This window comes from Ahaetulla prasina, chromosome 7 (genome assembly GCF_028640845.1).
Source record: "Ahaetulla prasina isolate Xishuangbanna chromosome 7, ASM2864084v1, whole genome shotgun sequence".
In the NCBI taxonomy this organism is placed as follows: domain Eukaryota; kingdom Metazoa; phylum Chordata; class Lepidosauria; order Squamata; family Colubridae; genus Ahaetulla; species Ahaetulla prasina.
This window is the reverse complement of record NC_080545.1, coordinates 83,599,635-83,626,792: the sequence shown is the minus strand read 5'-3', so window position 1 is coordinate 83,626,792 and position 27,158 is coordinate 83,599,635. Positions and strand designations below refer to the sequence as shown.

Below are 27,158 nucleotides of genomic sequence, written 5' to 3'. Positions count from 1 at the left end.
ATAGACAGTTTCATCCAGGTGCAGAGGAAACTGATATGCCACCATACTCTCTACAACCTTCGCCGCGAAGCGAAGGTTGGAGACCGGACGATAATTACCTAAGACAGCCGGGTCCAGGGAGGGCTTCTTGAGGAGGGCCTCACCACCGCCTCTTTCAAGGCGGCCGGAAAGACTCCCTCCAACAAGGAGGCACTCGTAATCGCCTGGAGCCAGCCTCGTGTCACCTCCTGAGTGGCCAGCACCAGCCAGGAGGGGCATGGGTCCAGTAAACACGTGGTGGCATTCAGCCTACCCAACAACCTGTCCATGTCCTCGGGAGCCACAGGGTCAAACTCATCCCAACAAATGTCACCAAGACCACCCTCAGACGCCTCATCTGAATCGCCGCAATTTTGGTCTAGACCGTCTCGAAGCTGAACGATTTTATCGTATAGATAACCGTTAAACTCCTCAGCACGTCCCTGCAACGGGTCATCCCGCACCCGAAAAAGGGCGGCTGGGCGGTTATCTGCCGACGCAATGAGGGAGGAGGCGTAGCAACGCCTCGCTTCCCTCAGTGCCACTAGGTAGGTCCTAGTATAGGACCTAACTAGTGTCCGATCAGCTTCTAAACGGCTAGACCTCCAGGAGCTCTCTAGGCGTCTTCTCCGGCGTTTCATCCCCTTCAGCTCCTCGGAGAACCAAGGAGCCGGTTGGGATCTGCGCCGGGTCAGAGGCCGCAGAGGCACGACACGGTCTAAAGCCCCAGCCGCAGCCCGTTGCCAGGCTGCGGCTAGTTCCTCTGCCGTGCCGTGAGCCAGACCCTCAGGAAGTGGCCCAAGCTCCGTCCGGAACCTCTCCGGGTCCATCAGGCGCCTGGGACGGAACCAACGTTGTGGTTCCGTCTCCCTGCGGTGTTGAGTGGCGGTCAGAAAGTCCAGGCGAAGGAGAGAGTGATCTGACCATGACAAAGGTTCTATGACTACATCTCTCAAATCCAGATCCTTCAGCCACTGACCAGAGATAAAAATAAGATCCAGAGTGCCACCCCCGATGTGAGTGGGGCCATCAACTACTTGAGTCAGGTCCAAGGCCGTCATGGAAGCCATGAACTCCCGAGCCACTGTCGATGACGAGCCGGCCGATGGCAAGTTAAAGTCCCCCATGACTAAAAGATGAGCTAGTAATCCAATCCTGAGAATTTGCTGTGCTCAGTTATTGTGCATTCTTAATAAAATGCTTACTTTGCACTTCCCTATCAAATTCAACTTGAGAATTGGTAATGCTATATGTACAACTTTTCCCTAAAACATACTTGCTTTCTGTAGGCTAGGGTTAGGTTTAGACTTGCTTTCTGTAGGCTAGGGTTAGGTTTAGATTTCTGGATCAATCTGTTGACACATTGAAATATTATATCAAATGAAAGAATAATACAGAAGATAAGAAATAGTGATTACATGAAGCTATTTCATTTCAAGGATTAAATGGAAATTTCCTTAACAAGTGACTTCGATTTACATAATTTGGCTTGTGGCCAGTATTTATATCCTGCTTTTCTGCCCATATGGTATCAATAATTAAAATATAAAACAATCAATGAAACTACTATAAAAGTGATTAAATCACTACTAAACCGGCTCAAAAATTAAAGTCTTGGCCAAAGAGGCTGGAGATTGAGTGCAGCTCTCTGTGCATTTTACAGTTTGGACACAGTAGGAAAAGGCCTTTTGTACCTGGCAAACAAAGTATTTAAAACACCTCTGCCACTAACCATAATGTCCAGAAAGATTCATACGGAGATAGGTGTTTCCTTAGATCAGGGGACTCCAACCTTGGCTACTTTAAGACTTGTGGACTTCAACTCCCAGCTTTGCTGGCTGAGGAATTCTGGGAGTTGAAGTCCACAAGTCTTCAAGTTGCCAAAGTTGGAGATCCCTGCCTTAGATAGTAGTCAAGTTATAAAAACAACCAAATCTTAAACTGTGCCCACAAGTAAAATATATCATCAAATCTATATTAAGTAAATTAAGGAAGTCTCTAGTTTCAAAAGAAAAAGGATGAATTTTATTTCATAAAATAAATACTTCGCTAGACAGTATCCCAAAATTTCAATTTATCTTTCAGAATAGTCAAAAAATGGCAGACTTCTCAACTATGAAGAAGGCATTGTTTTTAAGTGCATACCCACGCCTAGCTTTTTAAAAGAAGCTCCATAAATATGAAAGTTGCCTTTCTTTCCCTAGTCTCTTACACCGTTCTCACCTTTCCAGTTCAGCTATCTTCTTATCTTTATCATTCTTCTCATTTTCCATCTCTTTTAGGATTTCCAGCAAGCGATCCACTTCAGCTTGGGCCTTAGTAGACTCTTCTCGATACTGGGCCACCTCTTTTTCGAACTGCTGAAATCTATCATTCATCTCTGGATTGGCCCTGGCTTCAATGGTTGCTTCGTAAGCCTTTTGAGGAAAAACATTCTAAGAGTTATTTTGCACATCCATGCTACAAAATATTCTATTCTGAAAGGAAAAAAAAAGAATGGAAGGAGAGCCACTGCATACAAAACGGAGCCATTCTTCTTACAACATGAAGATACATTAGAATAGAATAGAATATAATTTTATTGGCCAAGTGTGATTGGACACACAAGGAATTTGTCTTGGTGCATATGCTCTCAGTGTACATAAAAGAAAAGATACGTTCATCAAGGTAATTATTATTAATTATTGAACAACAAAACTGTACTCTTATCTTCTATAATATTCACATAAAACCAGATCTTTATTATTATAGTCACAGACAGGCATAACAGGGTGGATAAAAATCAATAATTAAAAAAAAAACAGATTAAAAAAAATTAAATTGGATTTTTTTTTATTTTTATCAAATTTATTTTAATAAAATGCTTTTGGAGTAAAAATCTATCTAAAGCTGGTTTTCTATTTAAGATACATTGATAATTTAATTTATTCATCATGAAATGGAGCTTAGTTATGTAGCATGAGGCTGTATACTCTGCAATATTGGGACTGTTGGTGAGTCAACAGCGGGTCAGAAAAGGAGCTGCTGCGGGAGAGAGATGACAGTTGCTCTTTAAAAATTATGATTTAAATAGTCTTGATTTAAATCAAATCACCCTGCGGGATAATAAAGTATTCTTTAGATTTGTTAATGTGTGAGTGTCCAATACTAGCCATATTTTTATATTGAATATTTTCACCTATCCCAGAAGCAACAGAATAAGTCTTTTTTTTTTAAAAAAAAAGAAAATTGGTATAAATTATACACCAATATTTTTTAATTTTCTACTGGAGCATCTTTTACATTTTTGTTTCTTTCCAGCTGCTGCCAGTTTTTGCTTTTGTTTGTGTATCTTAAAGAGACTCAGATTTTAGTCCAGACAACTTCACCCTAATACCTTATAGGTTTCCTGGGAATCCCAATAAACTCTGCATGAACACGTGACAACTATAACAAATGGATGAAACACATCTGACCACAAACATTCTCTAAGAGATTACTGTCTTTAAAATTGACTTAAAATTTTACTGGCTGGATAAAGTCGAAATACTATTGACAAATTAGTTAGAATAAGACAGGTGTCAATCTCCCCTGCCAGCTAAGATACATTTTTTGGCTAATTTCTAATTATAGAAATATGTGGTTGTGGACAGAATTGGACTATTTCCCGTCTTTTTTAAATACAGTGATTTCAGAAAGCCACCCCCCCCTCGCCAAGCCACTATTCCAGATTGGAAGTGTTGCCATAAAGATTTTAGTAGCTTCTCTAGTTCATAATATGAGTTTTCTTAAGACTCTAACTTGCAGACTTTCAATGATCAGCACCTCTTTCAACACTCATTCAACATATATTTATGTCAGGTTGATTTATTTCTACTTTATTGATACTTAGTTGATAACCTTTTGAATACTTATGTGTGCTATAAAGAAGCAGGCTATCTGATTTTAAATATCATATGAAAATGGGTAGGAACTTCTTCCCAAACAGAAGTGCAGTAATAATTTTACATCTTATTTTGCATAGCAATGAACTCAATGATACAATGAAATAAGGTTAAAGTCATAATTAAAATTTCATTTATGAGGAGACAGGAATATAATGTTTACCTTTTTCAGCTGAGATTCAAATTTCAGGCATTCTTCCTTCTTTTGCTCCAAAGCAATGTCTAATGTTTTCAGTCTAGAGTCTTTTTTCAATCCTGCTGATGCTAATGAAGAGGCATGTTCCTTCAAATCCAGGAGTGTAGTCTACAAGACAATAAATGCATCAACAGATATTGCTCTCATTCTCAAATATTTATTGTGTTCTTTCATAGGCTTGAGCACCATACTGCAATAATGGATTATTCCATTCCATTCTATTCCATTCCATATATACTGTCATATTTTTAGAGTCAAAATTGAAGTGTTTTAGTTACAACTTAGTTACTAATGTTTAAAACTCATTTAAAGGATATATGATTTAAAAATAGCTATCATACTATTTTCAGCGTGATAGCTTTTTATTTATTTAAATAAGCAATAGGAGTTTGGGAGGAACTTTCAAGACTAATAAAAATATTAAATGCATTTAAGTTTTAATATACCGTAAATCCAAAAAATAGTTTGAGAAATTGTTCTTTTTTACAACATAAAGATTTGCTTCATCTAACAGAATGTGTAAAGGTGTATAAAATGGGAAACATAATTAGTTTTGATTTTGGAACAATACGCCTTCTCCCAAAACATTCTAAATAGATTATTTTCCAGTGAAATATATGTAGAAGCAATTCAACCATTTCAACAGAATGAAAAAAAAATACGTTTCATGTATTCTGGCTATAGAAAACCATGGTATTTTGGAATAAGTCTTTCCTTTCCTAATTTTTCCACTCAAGGTTCACAGATATTAGTGTCTGTCATTCATTCTGTAGAAAAAAATCATGAGTAATCATTTTTATTTTAAAAATTCCAATAAGAACCAACTGCAAGCAGTAAGAGATCTTTCAGTCTCACAAGCTAAAGCCCAGCAAAAAACAATTAGTCTGCTGGTCTTCCCACATTTGTGTTCTGCTTTGGGTTTCTATGGGCTGCTGCACTCTTTCATGCATATCATTAATGTTAAATAAGGACAAGACAAAATAAACCAATGCCTCAAGCTTTTACATTCATTTACATCCATCCATTTGCAACTCATTAGCAACAGTGCACACATAGCCCAAAATTCAACAGAGCAACTCAAACTATACTAACTCAGTATTGTAATAATAGTGGTCCTTGTTACAACTTGCAACTCTGAGCTTTTGTAATAATTCAGTTGTGGAGCCCTGACTGTCTCTAACAATAGTGCAAAATACACAACGGCTCTTCAGGCTTAAGGCATAGATTTAAGCAACTGTTGCTTTGTTATAACTTATGGATGGTCACAACTACTATGTTAGCTTAGATAAATTTTCTTTTTCAAAAAATACCAGATCACAAGGCACAGGAAACACACACTGAAAGTGTTTCCATGTGAAATACTGAAAATACCATCTGAAGTTTTGGTCCAAGTACCGAAGAAAACAGCATGAGTTGTTTGGAACTCAAAACAACTTTTAAAACATGCACATTTCATTCTGAGCATGTAACAACTGAAATATTTCAAACTCCAATGGTTTGCACACCCCTACTTTTGACACAAGCTTATGCAAATGATGCAATTACTCATTTAACTTAGTTGGCAGCTTAGAATCAGACAAACGGATTCTAAAGTTTTTCTCAGCAAGGAATCTTAAATTAGTTTTCAAACTCCGTAGACTGAAGGAATGCCTCTTCCCATTGACCCGATCCCCCAACACGCAATAAGAGAGCAATAAGCTAGCCTTTGGAGAGCCTAGTTTGGATATCCTCCCCTTTAGCCAGTGGCTACTGGGAACAGTCTATTTCAATGGCATTCCAAGGACTCTCAGCACAGCATATTTCGTGCTGTCTTTATTCGTTTTCAGAGTCATGTATTTTTATCCTCCCTCTTGTCCATTTTCTTAATAAACTTTAGATTTAAAAATCTAAATTCAAGAGAATTGGAAGCATCACGGCAAGACTGGCTGGAAAATAGCGGGCTCTCATGAGCCTCGCAAAAATCCAGCCAGACAAACCACTGTTGGGGGGGAGGTGTCTTCAGACCGGAACCATCTTGTAAGGACGGTGAAGAAGGAGAGGCTCCTTGGATGACCAAGAGGAACAGGCAAGTTCCTCGAAAGGTTGGAGGCAGCTCTCTGAACTGGCGGCCGGGGTGGCGGCCATTAAAACGACCGCTCTGAAGCTAGGGCAACCGGACTAAGATTTTGTGCAGGAGCGATGTTTGAATGGAGCATTGGTACCGGGTGTGCGATTGGCCAACTCACAGGTAAAAAAGGAACTTTTTAAAATTGTAAAAGAGGTCCTGGCATGGAAATTAGTGGCTAATTGGCACTTGGGAATTTTAATGGAGGGAGAAGTACAAAGAGGAATTAAAGGACTAAAGCCCCCAAAAGAAAACTTTCTACCTGGACTTAAATTGGACTTGGAGAAATTAAAAATAATACAGGAAAAAGAAAATTGAGGGCAAGCACTCTTTAATGAAGATTTGAATTATTTGTGATAGCTTTGATATTGGAAGGAAGAACAAAGAGGAAGCTAAAATTTCAAAGCACAAGAAAGGAAATGTTATAATTGGATTTAAAATGGAATCTGGAGAAATTAAAAACAATAAAAGGAAAAGAAATTGAAGAAAACATATTTTTTATGTGGATTTAAAACATTTTTGCAAAGGTGTTACTTTGTTGTCTTGGGAATTGTGGATTGGAGAGAGACATCTGCTGGTGGAAATAAAGCACTACAAGGATTGTTTTGAAAATTGAAGGAACAGCAATGACCTTGACTACTGTGAGGAACTTTAAGGTGTATTTGTTTCTTTTTAAACAGCTGGGTCCTGACTTTGAAAGGAAGTGAAAAATAACAAAGCTTTAAAGTTGGAGTGGACTAGATAAATATTTGAACTAGATATTACTTGGAAGTAAAAAAAGAGACTACATGGACTTGAATTTTAATTAAATATAAATTTAAAAAAATTGAATTGACAATATGGAGCATTGGGAGTATGAGGAATTAATGGAAATGCTTAAAAAATGTGCGTGAAGCATTCAAGGGTAATAAAGAAGCAAAAGCCTGGTTAGAACACACCAAAAGGGAAAAAGAGAATATAAAGGAGAAGCATGAATATAATGTTGAAAGGAAAACAACTGAAGAAAAAAAAAATCAATAATTACACTGTGGGATTGATGGTGACAAAAAAAGAATGGATGGTTAGGGATATCCCCCCAAAAAGAAGGGAAGAGAAGGAAATGGGAAAAGACTGGGTAAAAACAGGGGGAGAAATATGAAAGTAACAGTCCTAAAAGTTAGAGAAAGGATGCAGGGGAAAAGATACAATAAATATAAAAGAAAAGAAAAGAAAAGAAGAGAATGGGACAAAGGAAGGAAAAAATTAAGAAGTGTAATTTTGGAGACCAAAAGAAAATGGTTAAAAGGGGAAGAATAAATGGAGAAGGAAGGGAAATAGAGCATATAGTAGTTGATTTAAGGGAACTGTTAATAGTAGAAATTGTATGTAAGAAGCAAACAAGATGAAGTATATTGTTTATTGTAAAATGGATTCAGCAGATTCAGTATGAAATGTAATCTGGTTTAACTATGAAAATAACTGGAATTAAGATATAAAATTGAAATGTTATAGGTAAGAACTAAATATGATACATATCGTTTAATGTAAAATAGATTAGCAGATGAAATATGAAGTGGTAAATTGGCTTAACTATGAATAAATGAAAGTAAGAGACAAAATTGAAATATTAAAAAGTGTGATGGGGATTTAGAAAAAACATGTTGTAAATGATGAAATAAAATAATTAATTGATATTAGAATAAAAAATTAGGAATTAAGGAAAATAAGAGGTGGAAGGTTAATTAAATTAAAAGGTTTCAAAGTAAGAATGGAATAAGATGAAACACCATTGTTAATAACCAAAAAAATGTGATGGAGATTTTGAGAAACATATTCAATAAATGCAGAAAAAAATCGGGGTTACTCAGATACCACTTTGAAAAATATTGAATTGAAAATGAATACAACAATGGAGAGAGAATGGAAAGAGGAGTGGAGGGATAGATAAGAGGGGAGAAGAGAGAGAGAGAGGAACAGAAGGGAAAAGGAGAGGAAGAAAGGGAGGGGAAACAAGAGTGTGAGAAAAGGGTAGAAAGGGAGGAAGAAAGGAAGAAAGGAGGAATAGGGGAAAGGAAGGGGAAGTAGAAAAAGAAAAGAAGAAAGTAAAAAAGGATAGAAAGGAGGGAAGGGAAATAGGGGAGAAGGAGAAGGATTGCTTAAAATAAAGGACATGGAATGGTAGAAGGGCAACCCCGAGTATACTTAAACTGGTTAGGATGAAGAATGAACTAATATGAAAGTTAAAAGAGAATAAAAGTTAAAAGAGATTAACAATGGATAAGATAATTAATTGAAATAATGTTAAGAAATTAGGATTTGAAGGGTGGATGGTGATACTGTTTATATAATAAGTATAGAAGGAATTAAGACAAGATAAAAAAGTAGGGAAAAAGAATATTTTGGCAGAAATTGAAATATGTAAATTGTATTTGGATGTCACAAGTTGTATAAGATATGATCCGGTCAATACTCTGTTCATAAAATACGTATGTGAAAGAAAAAAATCAATAATTACACTGTGGGATTGATGGTGACAAAAAAAGAATGGATGGTTAGGGATATCCCCCCAAAAAGAAGGGAAGAGAAGGAAATGGGAAAAGACTGGGTAAAAACAGGGGGAGAAATATGAAAGTAACAGTCCTAAAAGTTAGAGAAAGGATGCAGGGGAAAAGATACAATAAATATAAAAGAAAAGAAAAGAAAAGAAGAGAATGGGACAAAGGAAGGAAAAAAATTAAGAAGTGTAATTTTGGAGAGACCAAAAGAAAATGGTTAAAAGGGGAAGAATAAATGGAGAAGGAAGGGAAATAGAGCATATAGTAGTTGATTTAAGGGAACTGTTAATAGTAGAAATTGTATGTAAGAAGCAAACAAGATGAAGTATATTGTTTATTGTAAAATGGATTCAGCAGATTCAGTATGAAATGTAATCTGGTTTAACTATGAAAATAACTGGAATTAAGATATAAAATTGAAATGTTATAGGTAAGAACTAAATATGATACATATCGTTTAATGTAAAATAGATTAGCAGATGAAATATGAAGTGGTAAATTGGCTTAACTATGAATAAATGAAAGTAAGAGACAAAATTGAAATATTAAAAAGTGTGATGGGGATTTAGAAAAAACATGTTGTAAATGATGAAATAAAATAATTAATTGATATTAGAATAAAAAATTAGGAATTAAGGAAAATAAGAGGTGGAAGGTTAATTAAATTAAAAGGTTTCAAAGTAAGAATGGAATAAGATGAAACACCATTGTTAATAACCAAAAAAATGTGATGGAGATTTTGAGAAACATATTCAATAAATGCAGAAAAAAATCGGGGTTACTCAGATACCACTTTGAAAAATATTGAATTGAAAATGAATACAACAATGGAGAGAGAATGGAAAGAGGAGTGGAGGGATAGATAAGAGCGGAGAAGAGAGAGAGAGAGGAACAGAAGGGAAAAGGAGAGGAAGAAAGGGAGGGGAAACAAGAGTGTGAGAAAAGGGTAGAAAGGGAGGAAGAAAGGAAGAAAGGAGGAATAGGGAAAGGAAGGGAAGTAGAAAAGAAAAGAAGAAAGTAAAAAAGGATAGAAAGGAGGGAAGGGAAATAGGGGAGAAGGAGAAGGATTGCTTAAAATAAAGGACATGGAATGGTAGAAGGGCAACCCCGAGTATACTTAAACTGGTTAGGATGAAGAATGAACTAATATGAAAGTTAAAAGAGAATAAAAGTTAAAAGAGATTAACAATGGATAAGATAATTAATTGAAATAATGTTAAGAAATTAGGATTTGAAGGGTGGATGGTGATACTGTTTATATAATAAGTATAGAAGGAATTAAGACAAGATAAAAAAGTAGGGAAAAAGAATATTTTGGCAGAAATTGAAATATGTAAATTGTATTTGGATGTCACAAGTTGTATAAGATATGATCCGGTCAATACTCTGTTCATAAAATACGTATGTGAAAGAAAAAAAAAATCAGTAAAACTTGTTTTAAAAAAAATTGAATTGACAATATGGAGCATTGGGAGTATGAGGAATTAATGGAAATGCTTAAAAATGTGCGTGAAGCATTCAAGGGTAATAAAGAAGCAAAAGCCTGGTTAGAACACACCAAAAGGGAAAAAGAGAATATAAAGGAGAAGCATGAATATAATGTTGAAAGGAAAACAACTGAAGAAAAAAAAAATCAATAATTACACTGTGGGATTGATGGTGACAAAAAAAGAATGGATGGTTAGGGATATCCCCCCAAAAAGAAGGGAAGAGAAGGAAATGGGAAAAGACTGGGTAAAAACAGGGGGAGAAATATGAAAGTAACAGTCCTAAAAGTTAGAGAAAGGATGCAGGGGAAAAGATACAATAAATATAAAAAGAAAAAGAAAAAGAAGAGAATGGGACAAAGGAAGGAAAAAAATTAAGAAGTGTAATTTTGGAGAGACCAAAAGAAAATGGTTAAAAGGGGAAGAATAAATGGAGAAGGAAGGGAAATAGAGCATATAGTAGTTGATTTAAGGGAACTGTTAATAGTAGAAATTGTATGTAAGAAGCAAACAAGATGAAGTATATTGTTTATTGTAAAATGGATTCAGCAGATTCAGTATGAAATGTAATCTGGTTTAACTATGAAAATAACTGGAATTAAGATATAAAATTGAAATGTTATAGGTAAGAACTAAATATGATACATATCGTTTAATGTAAAATAGATTAGCAGATGAAATATGAAGTGGTAAATTGGCTTAACTATGAATAAATGAAAGTAAGAGACAAAATTGAAATATTAAAAAGTGTGATGGGGATTTAGAAAAAACATGTTGTAAATGATGAAATAAAATAATTAATTGATATTAGAATAAAAAATTAGGAATTAAGGAAAATAAGAGGTGGAAGGTTAATTAAATTAAAAGGTTTCAAAGTAAGAATGGAATAAGATGAAACACCATTGTTAATAACCAAAAAAATGTGATGGAGATTTTGAGAAACATATTCAATAAATGCAGAAAAAAATCGGGGTTACTCAGATACCACTTTGAAAAATATTGAATTGAAAATGAATACAACAATGGAGAGAGAATGGAAAGAGGAGTGGAGGGATAGATAAGAGGGGAGAAGAGAGAGAGAGGAACAGAAGGGAAAAGGAGAGGAAGAAAGGAGGAAACAAGAGTGTGAGAAAAGGGTAGAAAGGAGGAAGAAAGGAAGAAAGGAGGAATAGGGAAAGGAAGGGAAGTAGAAAAAGAAAAGAAGAAAGTAAAAAAGGATAGAAAGGAGGGAAGGGAAATAGGGGAGAAGGAGAAGGATTGCTTAAAATAAAGGACATGGAATGGTAGAAGGGCAACCCCGAGTATACTTAAACTGGTTAGGATGAAGAATGAACTAATATGAAAGTTAAAAGAGAATAAAAGTTAAAAGAGATTAACAATGGATAAGATAATTAATTGAAATAATGTTAAGAAATTAGGATTTGAAGGGTGGATGGTGATACTGTTTATATAATAAGTATAGAAGGAATTAAGACAAGATAAAAAAGTAGGGAAAAAGAATATTTTGGCAGAAATTGAAATATGTAAATTGTATTTGGATGTCACAAGTTGTATAAGATATGATCCGGTCAATACTCTGTTCATAAAATACGTATGTGAAAGAAAAAAAAAATCAGTAAAACTTGTTTTAAAAAAAGAAATATCTAAATTCAGAGTTGAACCATTATCGTTAACCAGTATCAGTAGGTAAGAAATTATTCTAAACCCATTTTAATGTGGCAATTCCAAAATGTATATATGCATCTCTGAGATTAACCTCCTTTTCTGTAAGATCTGCTTGCAAGACGCTGACTTTCTCTTTAAGGTCTTTCATATCTTTTTTATAGTTGTCAATCTCCTCTTGTTTTTCTCGCTCATCTCTGTCACGCTGCTCCTTGAGTCGCTCAATAGTACGCTCCTGGCAAAAACAGAATATTATTGTCAAAGAAATATCATCTTTTAATGCACATAAACATGGCTGATTCCAGACTTCCTGTCTCACTCAGAATACAAGCTTTGGTAAATTCAGTTTACTGGATTTTAAAGGATATAGAGAAATGTGATTTTAAATAAATGCTCATATTCATTTTATTTTGAAACCATTAAATGGTCAACATTTGAAATAAATGATTAAATAACTTGCAAGGATTTTTATTTCCAGAAACTAAGAATTGAGACAGCAGACTCATTGCTTCTAAAAAAGGCATTACTAACATTAACAAAAATGACAAAGGATGCAACATAATGCTATAAGTTGCTCGGAAAGGAGCTTCACAATGGAGGCATCAGGCTTTGTTATATATGAGAACCATTAAAAAAAGCTAATTATGGAAAGATAACAGTTCTGTTTTTTTTTAATTGAAAAACATCACTGATTACTTTGAAATAGCCATTCACAAATTTATTAATTCACTTTAGAGTGACTGATACCACACTAAGATATCAATCCCTGCAATTCTTTCCCCAAGGTGAAGGGAAGTGAAAGCAAAAAAGGTTAGAATTTAATTTATATATAGGTGACTGAGTCCTAATATAGAATACTTACCATTTCTCTACAGAAAAATCTATATACCCTGTTTCCCTGAAAATAAGACCTCCCCAGATAATAAGCCCAATCAGGCTTTTGAGCATTAAAATAAGCTCCCCCCAAAAAATAGCCCTCCCCGAATATATTTAAACACATGCACAGCCGGTCCCCGCCGTTTCCTCTGGTTAGGGGTAGGGAGACAGAGCTGGAAATCTGGTAAGACAGCAAGAGGAGCCCTGTCTTGCTCCACGTGCCTCAAAATAATAAGACCTCCCTGAAAATAAGGCCAACTGCTTATTTTGGGGTTCAAAAAAATATAAGATTTTTGGGGAAATACGGTACTACTAAAACTTCTATGTCTGTACCCTTTGACTGGGCAAAATCAGGGTAAAACCTTTTGAACCAAGGCACCTCAAATGGGCTAACTTAGAGCACGTTTCCAAGATTTGGGACCTATGACTACAGTAGAATTGAAATTTGGCAAATTTTATAAAACATTTATGACATAAAATGATCATAAATAATTTTCATCAAAATATCGAACATTTTCTGTGGTAAACATCGACAACTTCCAAGGCATATAAACATATCGGAATGTCTCCTTGAATTTTTAAGAACTTTTCTAGTGAATGCAATACATTAAAAACTGCCATGGTTTATGATATTGAAGAATCTGGCAAGGAAAGATTTCTAAACAATGACCCAACAGATCACTGGTTGTTTATGCAGGGGTCTCCAACCTTGGCAACTTTAAGACTTGTGGACTTCAACTCCTAGAATTTCCCGGCCAGCCATGCTGCCTGGGGAATTCTGGGAATTGGAAGTCTACAAGTCTTAAAGTTGCCAACTCCTGGTCTAGTGAGAACCTAAGATTGTCATGCAAGATTATTTTCATTATTCAATGTTAAAGGCCATCAAAATCCTAGGGACTCCAAGATTCCACTTGAATAAGCAACTTTGACAACGTCATTATCTCAATTCATTTTTTGTTTTTTTCAACTTGGAGGAAGAAGGGGGTCTGCTTGTTTCATAAATTTTCTCTTTTTTCTTTAATTTTTTTATCATTACCAGGATTAATAACTTTAGATTATATTGTTAATGCCATGGTATGCATTTATATATTTCTTCATTTCAAGCAATAACATAAATGAAAGAGGACACAGAGAATTACTTCTTAAACAGATGTCTACAGTGATGACGACACAATCTTTAAATAATATTACCTCTTTTCCTTCAGGCTTACCTTTTCTGCAAGTGCTTCCTCTAGCGTAGTCAAGGCTGTATCGGTGTTGGTGGTATCAGCTTGCAGGGATTTTACTCTTTCTTTCAAACTGCTCATTTGTTTCTCTTTGTCTCTTAGCTGCTCCTGAAGATTTTCAATCTTAAGGGAAGGATACAGAATATAAAACTCAGGGACCACAGTTAGGGATCACAGTTATCAGGATCCGATAATCGTAATTGCTATTCTCCACTAGAGAGTAGCAGTGAAAGATGTCATAGCCACTAGTCTCTTTGGCCATTATTTTCAATTGCGGTCCTGTGATTCAGCCACAATGTCAGGCTAGCAAAAATCCAGACCACCACTAGATACAGAAAGTTCTCCTTGCTGATAACTAGCAGTCATCCAGATTTTTGAAGTCCTGACTTTATGGTTCTATTGTGCAGAATCTAGAGACGGGGAATGGCAACAAGGAGGAACACAGGTAGATCCCCTAAGGCTCTAAGGCTTTAATGCAACTGAACCCAGACATTTGGCCTCAAGCTCAATTCTGTCTCCAAAAGCATGAAGCACTTAGGATGCTCTATGCTTGTCAGAATAAGAAAGCACTTTCTTATCATTGAACACCAGAACAACTAAACACAAGGACAGTTCCACCCCCCATGCCATCCCAATGCTAAACTAATTTCTACAACACTGTCAAACTATTTAGTAAGGTTGTGTTACTATTATTCTCATCTTTCCTATTACCTATCTCCTTTTTTACTTATAACTTTGTTGCTTGTATCTTTATAATTTATATTGTTTTATTTAGTTACCTAGTATGATTCATGTTGATTGCTTATTTAGTATCCTATGACTATCACTAAGTGATGATTTATGATAAATATATTTTTATCATGACCATGATCATGATTTATCACTTACGGCTTTTATGTACACTGAGAGCTTATACACCAAAGACAAATTCCTTGTGTGTCCAATCACACTTGGCCAATGAAGAATTCTGTTCTGTGCTGTTCTGTTCTGCTGTATTCTATTCTATTCTGCTTCACTCTGAATAGAGAAACTAATGGTATCAGAAGTATGGCTTTCAGGAAAGGGTTAGGGTTAGGATTTAGAGGATTTCCTTTCCATTAAAGTTTATGATGCATTTGTCAAGAATTTAAAGTGTCCCAAGGTATTTTGCTGAAGTGACCAACAGCTATCTCCCTGGAAATTACAATATTTTATTAGCCAACTGAACGAACAGTTAATTCAACTGTAGTTAATGTTAAGTCTTACTAAGTCCCTTTCAGTTCAGTAGTTAAACAAGCAGAAGACTAAGTTAAGACATGTATCTTTAATCAGTTGGTGGCCTTTAATAGAAACATAGTCAATAAAAATACATAAGAAGGGTCTTTGCAGGCATATAGAGAAAGTCTATTCTTAGAATCTATACCAGCAATTAAGAGGGAATCTCTACTATTTTAACACATGTCCCCAAACGGACTTTAATTGAAACATCAATTCTATTTTCCAAGTCAATGATTTATTATAAAATTCAGAAATCCGTAACAGAAATCCACACGGGAAATTCTTCAGAGAATGGCATTTATCGTAATTGCATGTCAGAAATGTCTAATCAGCTATTACTGTCCTATTTAATTTCTTGCGGATAGAAACATTTAAAAAACACAGGTTGTAGTGTAGGAATCTCAACTTACTTTGTTATAATGCAAATACCAAAAGATTAAACAACAGAGATCAGGGAAAAATTATGTGTGTGTGTGTGTGTGTGTGTGTGTGTGTGTGTGTGTGTGTGTGTGTGTGTGTGTACTTTAAAAATCAATACAACTATGATGTACAATTCAAACCAATAAAAAGCAAACTAAAAATGCCATTCAGTACAGTCATAAAAATACAATCTCTTTCTAAGAGAAATACCCTACTTAAATCAATTTAAAATGTAAAACTGTCTCAGCTATCTAAAAATAATGAAGACCACATGTATATTTCATCAATCCATTGTGTCTGCTCTCTCCCTCTTATACACCCTAGGAAGAAGATTAAAGAGGACCTATTAAAATTAGAGTAAAGCTCGTAACATAGACATACAAGAAGGACATTTTATTTTATAAATCTATTTTATTCCTTGTACAAGCTGTCACACTGCTTATTTTCTCTCAATTAATATTAGCAAACAGTTCAAATAAATAGCAGCCAGGAAGTTTTCAAAGACTTCAGTGAAACAGGCTTGAAAATGCATTTTCAAGAATGTCAATAATGATTTAGTTCTGTAATGCTTATATATGTTAAACTATAGTAGAATGTAAATATACCATGAAATAATATTAAGCAAAAGAAAATACTTTCTGCATGTTATATAGAATTTCTAGCACTCTTACAAACAAAATCCTGCCCACTTAAACTAATTACTGAATATAATTACTGATAGGCACTTAAAGATCAACAAAGAGATACTGATATTGATATTCAAACAATGTTTTAATTTAATGAGAATTAGTTAAGTAAAAATGATTAAGACTTCTTTTTCATTCTACTGCAAGGAAGAGTTAAGATACTCAAGATGTAATCTTAAACATTTTGTAGCTAAGTCCTTGTATGTCTTGATGAAACCATTTTCCCCCAGACTTGTTCTGGTTAACTCTAACCATTTATTTGAGGAGACTGGAATAAAAGAACTAATACAGAAAGAGAGCTGCTCAAAATATCTTTATATTTTATATTTTATTTTATATATACCTTATTTATTTGTTCAATTTATATTCCACTTTTTGCTCAATTATGTATTTGGAGCATAGGTTTTTCCAGATGTTTGAACTATGATTTCATGATTCCTTACTACTTTAGCCTGTATTAATCAGTGGAACAACTTGCCTCCAGAAGTTATGAATGTTCCAACACTGGAAGTTTTTAAGAAGATGTTGGATAACCATTTGTCTGAAGTGGTGTAGGGTTTCCTGCCTAAGCAGGGGGTTGGACTAGAAGACCTCCAAGGTTCCTTTCAACTCTGTTATTCTATTCTATTCTATTCTATTCTATTCTATTCTATTCTATTCTATTCTATTCTATTCTATTCTATTCTATTCTATTCTATTCTATTCTATTCTAGAAGGTGGGGTTGTACCCAAATAATCTGGAAGGAAACAGATGGATTACGATATTATGCAATATAGTTTGAGCAATTAGTTTGTCTGATTAGGGTTTTTCCCCCCCAAACTAACTTTAACCAGACAATATACTGTTCATATAGACATTGAAATGGTTGTTTTTTCTACAGTATATATAGCAAAAATAAAAAAATATACAATATAGTATCATTAATTCATTAATGTCTAACAAAAATAGTAGTTAACTTGTACTTAATTCATGCTTTCTGTAAGTATTTACTTATGGCTTTATGTGGTAGGCATCCAAATTCATAGATTTTTTTAAAAAATGAAAGCCCCTGTGCTTTGGCCCTATCGAACTACAGTACTTATGCAGCAAGAAAAAATAACAACAAAATTATCCTTAGAGATAATCATTTAGTAGGAACCTGATCAAAGGAAAAAAACAGCTCAGAGAGTGTTTTCAGTGATACTACCAATTATATTGTAAAACAAGTGAGCAGGGAGACATATTTGCTAAAAGTTTCTGCAAATATAAAATATTCCTTCCAGAATGAAATCATGATATCTATGAAATCACTGCTTCTACAACTAAAGAACTAGAACAGTCATAGACTATTCTTTGAAAAAAACCTGCATGTTTGATTTGCATAATCTGCATGAAACATCATATATATTCATGCTGATTGCATAATCATTCTAGCAAGTGATGCAGAATCTGCCACGTGTTCAATGAGAATTACGGTGAATACAGTTGAGGCTAATCAGATGGATATCTTATCCATATCTTATAATTCATGTACTGCTTTAATTTAGCATAGGAATCATTGTTAATTATCATGGATTTATAAATATGTTCATTGCTATAAATATATAAATAGGTTCATTGTTACAAGAGTTTAACGAAGACTCAGTCCAAGCGCTTCAGAAAACAACTTTTGGGCTATCGTTACATTCTGGTGAAAATAAAAGACTTTAGTTTTTAAAACAATGTTTGGTAAGCCTACCTTTTTCTGAAGAATGTTAACCTTGCGTTCTTTCACATCAAGCATATCCTTGAGATCATGAATCTCTCCGGCTTGAGTCCCCTTCTCCTCAGCCATCTCTTGAATTTGCTTAGTCTTTTTGTTCAACATTGCCTCCTTCTCTTCCAGGCGCAACCGAAGTGCATCTACCTGAATTCAGTCACAAGGAAAAAAAAAATCCAGTTTCTTCTCACTAAAATGCTTTTAAGCAAGTAAACACTGCTAACAAGTAATTGATCAATACATGTGTACTGTATTTATCTTCTCTTCCTCAGTAAGAATTAGTAAACCGAGGGCATGGATCTCTCCCTGTTGGACTTGGGGTTCTCTGTTGCTGTTCCCCACTACAGGGAGAAAGACCTATTTATTTAGTCTCTCCCAGGCGACCGATGGACCCAGCATAGATTAGTTTCTATAGCAGTAATGCTAATCCTTTTGTTGTTGCATGCTGAAAGCCCTCACATGCCCGCCCGCACCCATAATGCAATGCGCGTGTGCCCCCCTTGCGCCCCCATGTCATGTGACCATCCTGCACTTCCCCGTGCCCCGTTTTGGGCCTAGTAGGCCTCCCAGGAGAAAAAACGGACCGCGGGGGGGCCCACACCCTCCCTGTGCCCTGTTTTGGGCCTAGTAGGCTTCCCTGCACTTATACAATGCATGCACCCCGCTGTGCACCCTGCCCATCCACGTGCAACCCCCCATGCTCTCCTATGCCCCCTGTGCATGCACATGCATCTCCCACATGTGCCCCGCCCCTCACACATTTATGGCAGAGACCCAAAAACCAGCTGGACAGTGGGAGGCATGCACGCATGTGCAGTGGGGCTGAGCTGGGATGATGGCTCATGTGCCCGCAGAGAGGGCTCTGTGTGCCACCTGTGGCATGTGTGCCATAGGTTCACCATCATGGTCCTATAGCTATGGTATATGATTCTGCTGAAGCCACAATCTTGGAATGAACAAACAATGTTGGCCTTGAATCAGAGTCCCACAAAGTCTCTGATTTTCAGGTATACCATGAGGAATGAAGTGACAAAAAAGCCATCCATAGAACCACTGGAGAAAGAGGAGCAAGTCAAGTTAAGCACAGATAATTTGGGGGGAGGGGGAGGCATACTTATTTCTTATTGTGTCTGCAGACTGTCATCCAGTGATCATATTTTGGCTGAACAGGTTGCTGCTGGATGCAATTCAAGGTATTCGCTGTCATCTTCAAAGCCCTACATGGCATGGGGCCAGGTTATTTACTCCAATTGTATCTGCATGTGCCTGATTCCCTCGGTGAAATATTGACCCGATAGGTCCTAGGAAGCAGTTCCTGGAAAAGTCTTCCTCCAGAAACATGGAGAACCTCAGTGTTACTGAATTTTAAAAAAACCTAGCTCTTCTCCCCAGTACTGGCCAGGCTGCTAATTTGGATACATCAGTGAGGATATATAGCATAGGTACTTTGTGTTTTTAATGAGAGGTCCTGGACCTGGGTTTGTTTCTTTTTTAAACTTTTGATGTTTTAAAGTGGATAAACAGGCAGCCTTACAAATTTAATTGACAAAAAATAAATTAAGAAGAATTGCTGTTAAAAAAGGATTTAGGAATGGAGAAAGTTACAAAAATAGGAACTTGACAAAGGAATCATCAAATTGTATTTTGTAAATTTGTAAGAGCTGGGAAAATTATCTTATTATAATAGAAATTGGAATAAACTGTATCTTTTTGAATGTTCTTCCTATCCTGTATGGTACAGTAGTGAAATTTTACTACCACTGTCACTGCAGTTTAGACACCTAGAAATTTAACTAAATTATTATTTCCTAAAATTTCTTTTGTGTATATTAGGCAACAGGGAAAATAGATTTATTAAAAAGCTGTAATCTGAGTTGATCAGATACACAGGTAAATTCAAATGGTTGCTAAAGGGATACTTGTCTATGTGCATGTGAGTGTGTGCATATGTGTAAAATTCAAATTCAAAATCACAGTGAGTGTCCTAAGTATTTTATTTAAATATCAAATTGAAATAAAGATTTACTTTACATGTGCAGAAAAGACAAAAGTGGAATGTTAGTAAATATTTTCATACGTGAAAATAAATTTCTGGGGCACTGAATTTATGTTTCTACACTGAATTGGTAAGGAGTAGGCCAAATAACTGGCACTTTAAAAAAAAATCCAAAACAAACTAAAAAATATTTTAAGAAAACTATTTGGCACAATATTCTTGTAAGCCAACGGGATCACGTGCACAGTAATAAAATTAAATATAGATGAAGCATTTTATTCCAAAATAAATGTTGATTTATATTTTGTTTTATTTACAAAAATATTCTAAGTTCCTCGGCCTATTTATAAAACTTCTTTCTCAAATTCAAACTTGCTATAATATCCTTTCTACCTATTTGCCTTTTGGAATCAACAAGCTAAAGATATTTTGCATTTCAGACCACTGTTAGAAAAGTCACTGCCAACTTTAGGCAACTTAAAACAAAACAGACGTACCACATAAAAACATAAAATGTAAATTTATAAATCCAATGGTATCCGTGGCAATTCATATCACTGATTCATTAATTACACCAAAGAAATTCATTATGCAGAAAACATATTGAATTTCTTGGCCACTGGCAAATGTGAAACATACTGGCAGCTGTTATTAATTCATGTTCTCTCTGAAGATGCATATTTATGTACTAAATAACAGAAGCCCATACTGCTTTAAAGGCCAAAAAAAGAAAAGATTTTTGAACCCCAAAATAATTTATAATAAAGATTTAAGAAATGTCATCTCCATTCCTTTACCATTACAGACCAATTTTTTTTTATTATGATGCTTCACAGAAGCTCTCTACATATAACTTTCATTGTACAATTCCCTGTGCAGTTTTTGCTTTCTCTTTCAAACTCTTTGCTGTAATATTCAGCAAGAGATTATACAAAGACTGTCTGGCTAAATGGAAAGGTTTTTAATCAGGTAACTGCAACTTGTTAGGCTAAACATTTAAAGAATAGTGTAAATTTTGTAAATCAAATTTATATTAGATACAAAAGAATTTTGAGTCATAATTAAGTTAATGTGTAAAAATATCTTGAAACTTAGGATTTTGTCAATTTAGGATATTTCAAGTTTCAGAACCAAAGCAATGAAATATAACAATTATTTAACTGATAAGAAAGAATTCAATTTATAGCTATGAAAATGATAATTTCATAGTTTGCAAACTGTTTCCCAATTGTATTTGCAGTCTATGTAATCTTAATCTAATCTTATTGTAATTCTGATTCTAACAGAAGACACATTTTAATAACTAATATACTGGCGCCCTCTTATGGCTAATATACATAACTTTAGTTAGCCCTAAGGAAGCAATTACACACACACACACAAAATATACACATACAGTTATTTATATTTATAATGAACATTTCTCAGTTAAAAATGTAATGGAAGTTTTACCCACACCTATATGTATTATTTTCAGTATTTTCCACACTATAAGACACACCTGACCATAAAATGCACCTGGGTTTAAAGGAGGAAAATAGGCAATCACAAAGACAGAAGAGGAGGGGTTCAGCACTATAAAAGGAGAAAGATCTTCTAGAGTTTGTCACCAGCTACAAGTGATCATGTGACTGCAATGTTTTCTGCCAGCTTCCTTAGAATGCCAATGGGAAAACCGGCAGAGAAAGTTGCAAGCTGCTGCCTAGAGCTGCAAGCTGCTGTTGCAAGCTGCTGCCCCTCTCATCTTTGGGGCTGGCTGGAAGAGCTACCTCCCAAGGAGAGCTTAACTCTTTGGGGGAGGAAGGCACTGAAGGCTGCTAGCGAGTGAAGTGATTTTCCTGCTCCCTCCGACTCTCAGCTGTGCTTTAAAAGCTTTTTTTAACGAGCTGCTACAGTGAAGTGATTTCTGTGCTTTGCCTGCTTTTCTCATTGCTGCTCCCTCTCAATTGTGCTTTAGAAGCTGTTTTTTTATCCCCAAGGAGGGGATACAGGTGCGCACGCTCAAAACCAGCAAACTAATGTGCTGAAACTGACCAGACTAAGGACGCTAGCCAGATAAATACCTGGTAGGCAGATTCCCCCCCCCCTTATTTTCCTCCCCAAAAACTAAGCTGCGTCTTATATTCTGGTGCGTCTTATACTCCGAAAAATATGGCATTTCTTCTCATTTGGACCTAAATGATCACATCAGGAAAGGTAAGCTTATGGATGATAACAAATGACAGATATTCCTCATTTAATATCAATAATTGGGACTGGAATTTCCATTTAACAAAAGCTATGAGAATTATTGATATTTAGGGATCACAAAGATCTTCTAGAGCCATGATGGAAAACCTATGGCACATGTGCCATAGGTGGCACGCAAAAACATTTCTGTCGGCACGCAAGCCATTGCTTTAGATCAATTCACTTGTGCATGCACATGTCCTTCCTGCCAGACAGCTGATTTTCAGGTCTCTGCCGCACATGCGGGAGACGTGCGTGCATGCCCATGCCACCTCGCCCCTCCCAGAAGTCTCCACGCAGCCTGTTTTGGATGCCAGGTAAGTACAGGGCTCGCGTGGAGGCTCTGGGAGGGCGAAAAACAGGCTTACCAGAAGTCCAGAAACAGGCAGTTTCCGGCCTCCGGAAGCTTCAGAGAGGCCTGTTAGGCCCAAAACAAGGCACAGGAGGGGCATGTGTGCATGTGCAGGGTGTTTGTGAGCACATGCGCAGAGACCAGGGCAGCACGGGGGAGGGAGTGTCACGTGCACATGCGCAGGGGCGGGGTGCACAGGGGGCATTGCATTGTGGGTATGGGCACATGCACACGTCGTCCCGCCAGGCTCGCCCCGCTTTTGGCACACAAAGGCAAAAAGGTTTGCCGTCACTGTTCTAGAGTTTGTCATGAGCTGCAAGTGATAAACAATGGGAGAGAAGAACTATTATCTTTGTACTTTGTTTATAGATTAACTAGTGGACACTGTTGAATAGACTAGATTCTTCGTTTTCTTAATTATTTCTTATGATTTAAAGAGCTATTCAAGTTTGGAATTTGAATATCTCTTTAAAACATAAGAAGTCCCAGATTTTCCTTCTAATTTAAGAAGAACTGAAGGGAAAAAAAACCCAGAAGGAATGCACATTCCACAGCCCAACCCAATAATTTAATGCAGAACTCCCTGGTATTAGGGATATGTTCGTTACCTCCGTTTGCAGGATGGCAGCTCTCTGTTCTTTTGCTGTGAGGGATTCCTTCAGTACATCAATATGTTGCTTGCTATCAGAAAACTGGTTTGTAAGAGTTTCCAATTTTGTCTGTAAAGCCAGCAACTCTGTATCTTTCCGGGATAGTTCCTGTTTCACTTGACCAATCTATAGGAAGAACCAAGTATGAGAATATATGTTATCAAATGGCAAGAATGCATTCAGAAGCATTATGGGAATTGCTTCATTCCATGTTTAGCACCACATTTCCAGCAATCTCAAAGGTATGGCATCATAAAATAAAGGAACAGTAAACCTGAAAAAAGCATGCCTTTGTGTAAGTTTAAAGAGTTTTTGAGGAACATGAGAATAAAGAATTCCTAAAAGAAAATTCCTTGATAGGAAGACGATAAGACTATATAGTTGTAGTAAACAGCTTCTCTTATAACCACTAGCTTCACAATTACGGAAGGCCAAAACTAAAAAGGAACATTGGCTTACCTGAAGGTTCCTTCTATGTACGCTGCGTGAGAGTCCAAAGCAATGGGTTGTTAACTTCATCTGATTGGCCTGAGACTGAGTTGAATTTGTTTAAACACACCTCCTCTTCCTGTTTAGCTCCAGTTTATTAACGAAGAAGCGGTATTGGAGAAGACGAACTCAATTTGAAAACTGGAAAAAACGGAACAATAACCTCCAGATTCCTGTATATAGAAAAAAACAATAAGTAAAATAGGGAGGGGTTGGACTCTCACGCAGCGTACATAGAAGGAACCTTCAGGTAAGCCAATGTTCCTTCTCCTGTACGCTGCTAAGAGAGTCCAAAGCAATGGGATATATCCAAGCTAAATATCCCTAGGGTGGGAAAAGAAAGATTAGGAAGACTCAGCAACAGGAAGAACTCGCTGCAGGACCCTCCGTCCGAATGAGGCCTCGGCTGAGGCAAATTGGTCCATCTTGTAGTTTTTAATAAATGGCGAAGGAGAGGCCCACGTGGCTGCTCTGCAAATGTCCAAGATAGAGGCCTGGGTGGCCCAGGCAGCTGTGGTGGCCACGCTGCGGGTGGAGTGTGCAGTGATGCGGCCTGGAAGATGGTGTTTCTGCTGGTCGTAGGCCATGGAAATACAGGCCTTTATCCACCTGCCTATGGTGGATGGGGAGACTTTGGTGCCCAGAGCCCTTAGTTGAAAGGAAACAAATAGGGATTCTGTCTTTCTGAAAGGAGCTGTTCTGTTGAGGTAAATACGCAGGGCCCTTCTTACGTCCAGCGTGTGCCATCGATGCTCCGATGGATGCTTGGGATGAGGACAAAAATCCGGTAAGATGACTTCTTGAGACCTATGAAAACTTGTGTTTATTTTAGGAAGAAAGGTAGGGTCTAAACGGAGAATGACTGTTAGAGTGAAAAATGCATAAGTCCTTCCTGACCGAAAGGGCAGCGATCTCGGAGATCCTGCGGGCTGAGGTTATGGCTATGAGAAAAGCGACTTTAAAGGTTAAGAGCTTAAGACTGGAGGATCTCAAGGGTTCAAAAGGGGAAGACGTAAACTTCTGAAGGACAAGGGTTAGGTCCCAGGTAGGGTATCTGTGTACTGGAGGCGGTCGCAGATTGTAAGCTCCCCTCAGAAAATGTCAGATACGGGGGTGTTGAGAAAGTGTGGAGGTCCCGTCACAGAATAAAACAGTGGCAAGAGCTGCAACCTGCCTGCGGATGGTGTTGGTGGCTAAACCCTTGTCCAATCCGTCCTGGAGGAATTGCAGGATATGTCTAATGGAGGCAGAAGTAGGTTCTATTCGATGTCTAAGACACCAGTGATGGAATGATGACCATGTGGCCTCGTAAATACGCGTTGTGGATGGGCGTCTAGAAGCCAGAAGGGTGGAGATGACCCCCATGGAATGCTTTTCTTTCCTTAGTATCTCCCTGTCAAGTGCCAGACGGCTAGTTGGTAACATTGAGGTTCTGGGTGGAGAATGGCTCCTTGGCGTAGAGAAATCTGATCCGGTGGAATTCGCCAAGGTGAATTGATGGACAGGCTCACCAGATCCGCAAACCAACTCCGTCGAGGCCAGTAAGGGGCTATGAGGAGAACTTCTGCCTTCTGTTCCAAGATCCTTCGTATGACCCGTGGCAGAAGGGGAATCGGGGGGAAGGCATAAAGAAGGCCCCGGGGCCACTGACATCGTAGGGCATCTGTTCCTTCTGCTCCTGGGGTTTGGAACCTGGAGAAGAACCTTGGAAGTTGTTTGTTGGTCGGGCTGGCAAAGAGGTCTACTTTGGGTTGCCCAAATTTGATTGTGATTGTGAGAAACAGATCCGGATGCAGTTGCCACTCTGATTGAACGATGGTTGTCCTGCTCAGCCAATCCGCTTGTGTGTTGGCGACTCCGGATATGTGGGCTGCCTGTAGTGAGAGAAGATGTTTTTCTGCCCACAGGCCTATGGCTGCAGCCTCTTTCATCAATATGCGGGATCGGGTGCCTCCTTGACGGTTCACATGGGCCTTCGTGGTAGTGTTGTCCGTCAGCAGTAGCACATGATGGTTTGATAGCTGCACTTGGAAGTACTTGAGAGCTAGATGAGCAGCTCTCATTTCCAACCAGTTGATGTCGTTCTTGAGGTCGTTGGGGGACCAACGACCCTGAGTCACCTGGTCTAATAGGTGGGCACCCCAGCCGTAGAGGCTTGCATCTGTGGTGAGGACAAGACAGCAATGTTCCTGGAATGAGCAGCCCTTTGTCAGGGCTGGAGACAGCCACCACTGTAGAGACTTTCTGACCTTTGGGGGCAGAGGAATTCTGATTTCGGTGTGGCTGTTGCCTGTTCTTTGGTGTGGGAGAAGTAACCATTGTAGGGGTCGTGAGTGAAGACGTGCCCAGGGCACGATCGACAGACAAGAGACCATCTTTCCCAATAACTGTGAGAGCAGTGAAAGTGGAACCCTCTTGAGTGCCTTTACCTTTTTTGTCATGTCTCTTATGTTGAGGAGACGGTCTCGGGAAAGAAACACCTGGCAGGATCTGGTGTTGATTCTCGCTCCCAGATGGACAATTTCGGTCGTAGGCACTAGATGTCTCTTTGCTCTGTTGACCGAAAAGCCGTGATCCTGTAGGGATTGAATTGATACCTGTAAGTCCCGTAACGCCTGCTGGGCGGAAGACGACAGAATCAATATATCGTCCAGGTAACATTGCATTCTTACTGGAATTGTGCGAAGGTGGGCCGCCATAGCATCCAGAATCTTGGTGAAGGTACGAGGAGCGGAAGATAGACCGAAGGGCAGGGCCCTGTATTGAAAGTGGGCTCCGGCATAACTGAACCTGAGAAAGCGTCTGTGGGCTGGTCTGATGGGTACATGTAGATAGGCCTCCTTGAGGTCGATGGATGTTAGATAGTCCCCTCTTCTGATGCTTCCTAAGATTGAATTGAGGGAGTGCATCTTGAACCTGCGATATTTGATGTGAAGGTTCAGTTGCTTCAGGTCTAAGATGGCTCTGGTGCCGCCTGATTTTTTGTCCACTAGGAAAAGAATTGAATAGAAGCCGGTCCCCTGGTGAGGCGTGGGAACCGGTTCTATGGCACTGATGGACAGCAGGTGTTGAATCTCGTCTTCCATTTGAGCCCTCTTGGTGGGTTCTTTGGGAATCTGGCATTGGATGAATCTCCTCAGAGGATTTGAATTGAATTCGAGGGAGAGACCAAGGGTGATGGTTTGCAGTACCCAGGCATCGGTTGTCGTGTGGGACCAGGTAGGGACGAACTTGGTGAGACGACCACCGATAGGATCCTGGTCGGGATAGTCATTTGTTCATGCGATAAGGTCGAAAGCCTGATCCACGGGACG

At 37.6% G+C, this 27,158-nt stretch overlaps 1 protein-coding gene across 11 annotated transcripts in view; it reads right to left on the bottom strand.

Moving 5' to 3' along the window:
* ERC1 (ELKS/RAB6-interacting/CAST family member 1) overlaps window positions 1-27,158 on the bottom strand; it is a 176,379-nt gene that overhangs the window by 116,242 nt on the left and 32,979 nt on the right. For all 11 annotated transcript variants that reach the window (XM_058189594.1, XM_058189601.1, XM_058189593.1 and 8 more), the window contains 6 exons: window positions 23,314-23,481; window positions 18,108-18,275; window positions 14,012-14,149; window positions 12,019-12,159; window positions 4,105-4,245; window positions 2,242-2,435 (listed from right to left, as the gene is read on the bottom strand). In XM_058189594.1, coding sequence (XP_058045577.1) covers window positions 2,242-2,435; window positions 4,105-4,245; window positions 12,019-12,159; window positions 14,012-14,149; window positions 18,108-18,275; window positions 23,314-23,481 — 950 coding nt within the window. The remainder of the gene's footprint in view (window positions 1-2,241; window positions 2,436-4,104; window positions 4,246-12,018; window positions 12,160-14,011; window positions 14,150-18,107; window positions 18,276-23,313; window positions 23,482-27,158) is intronic.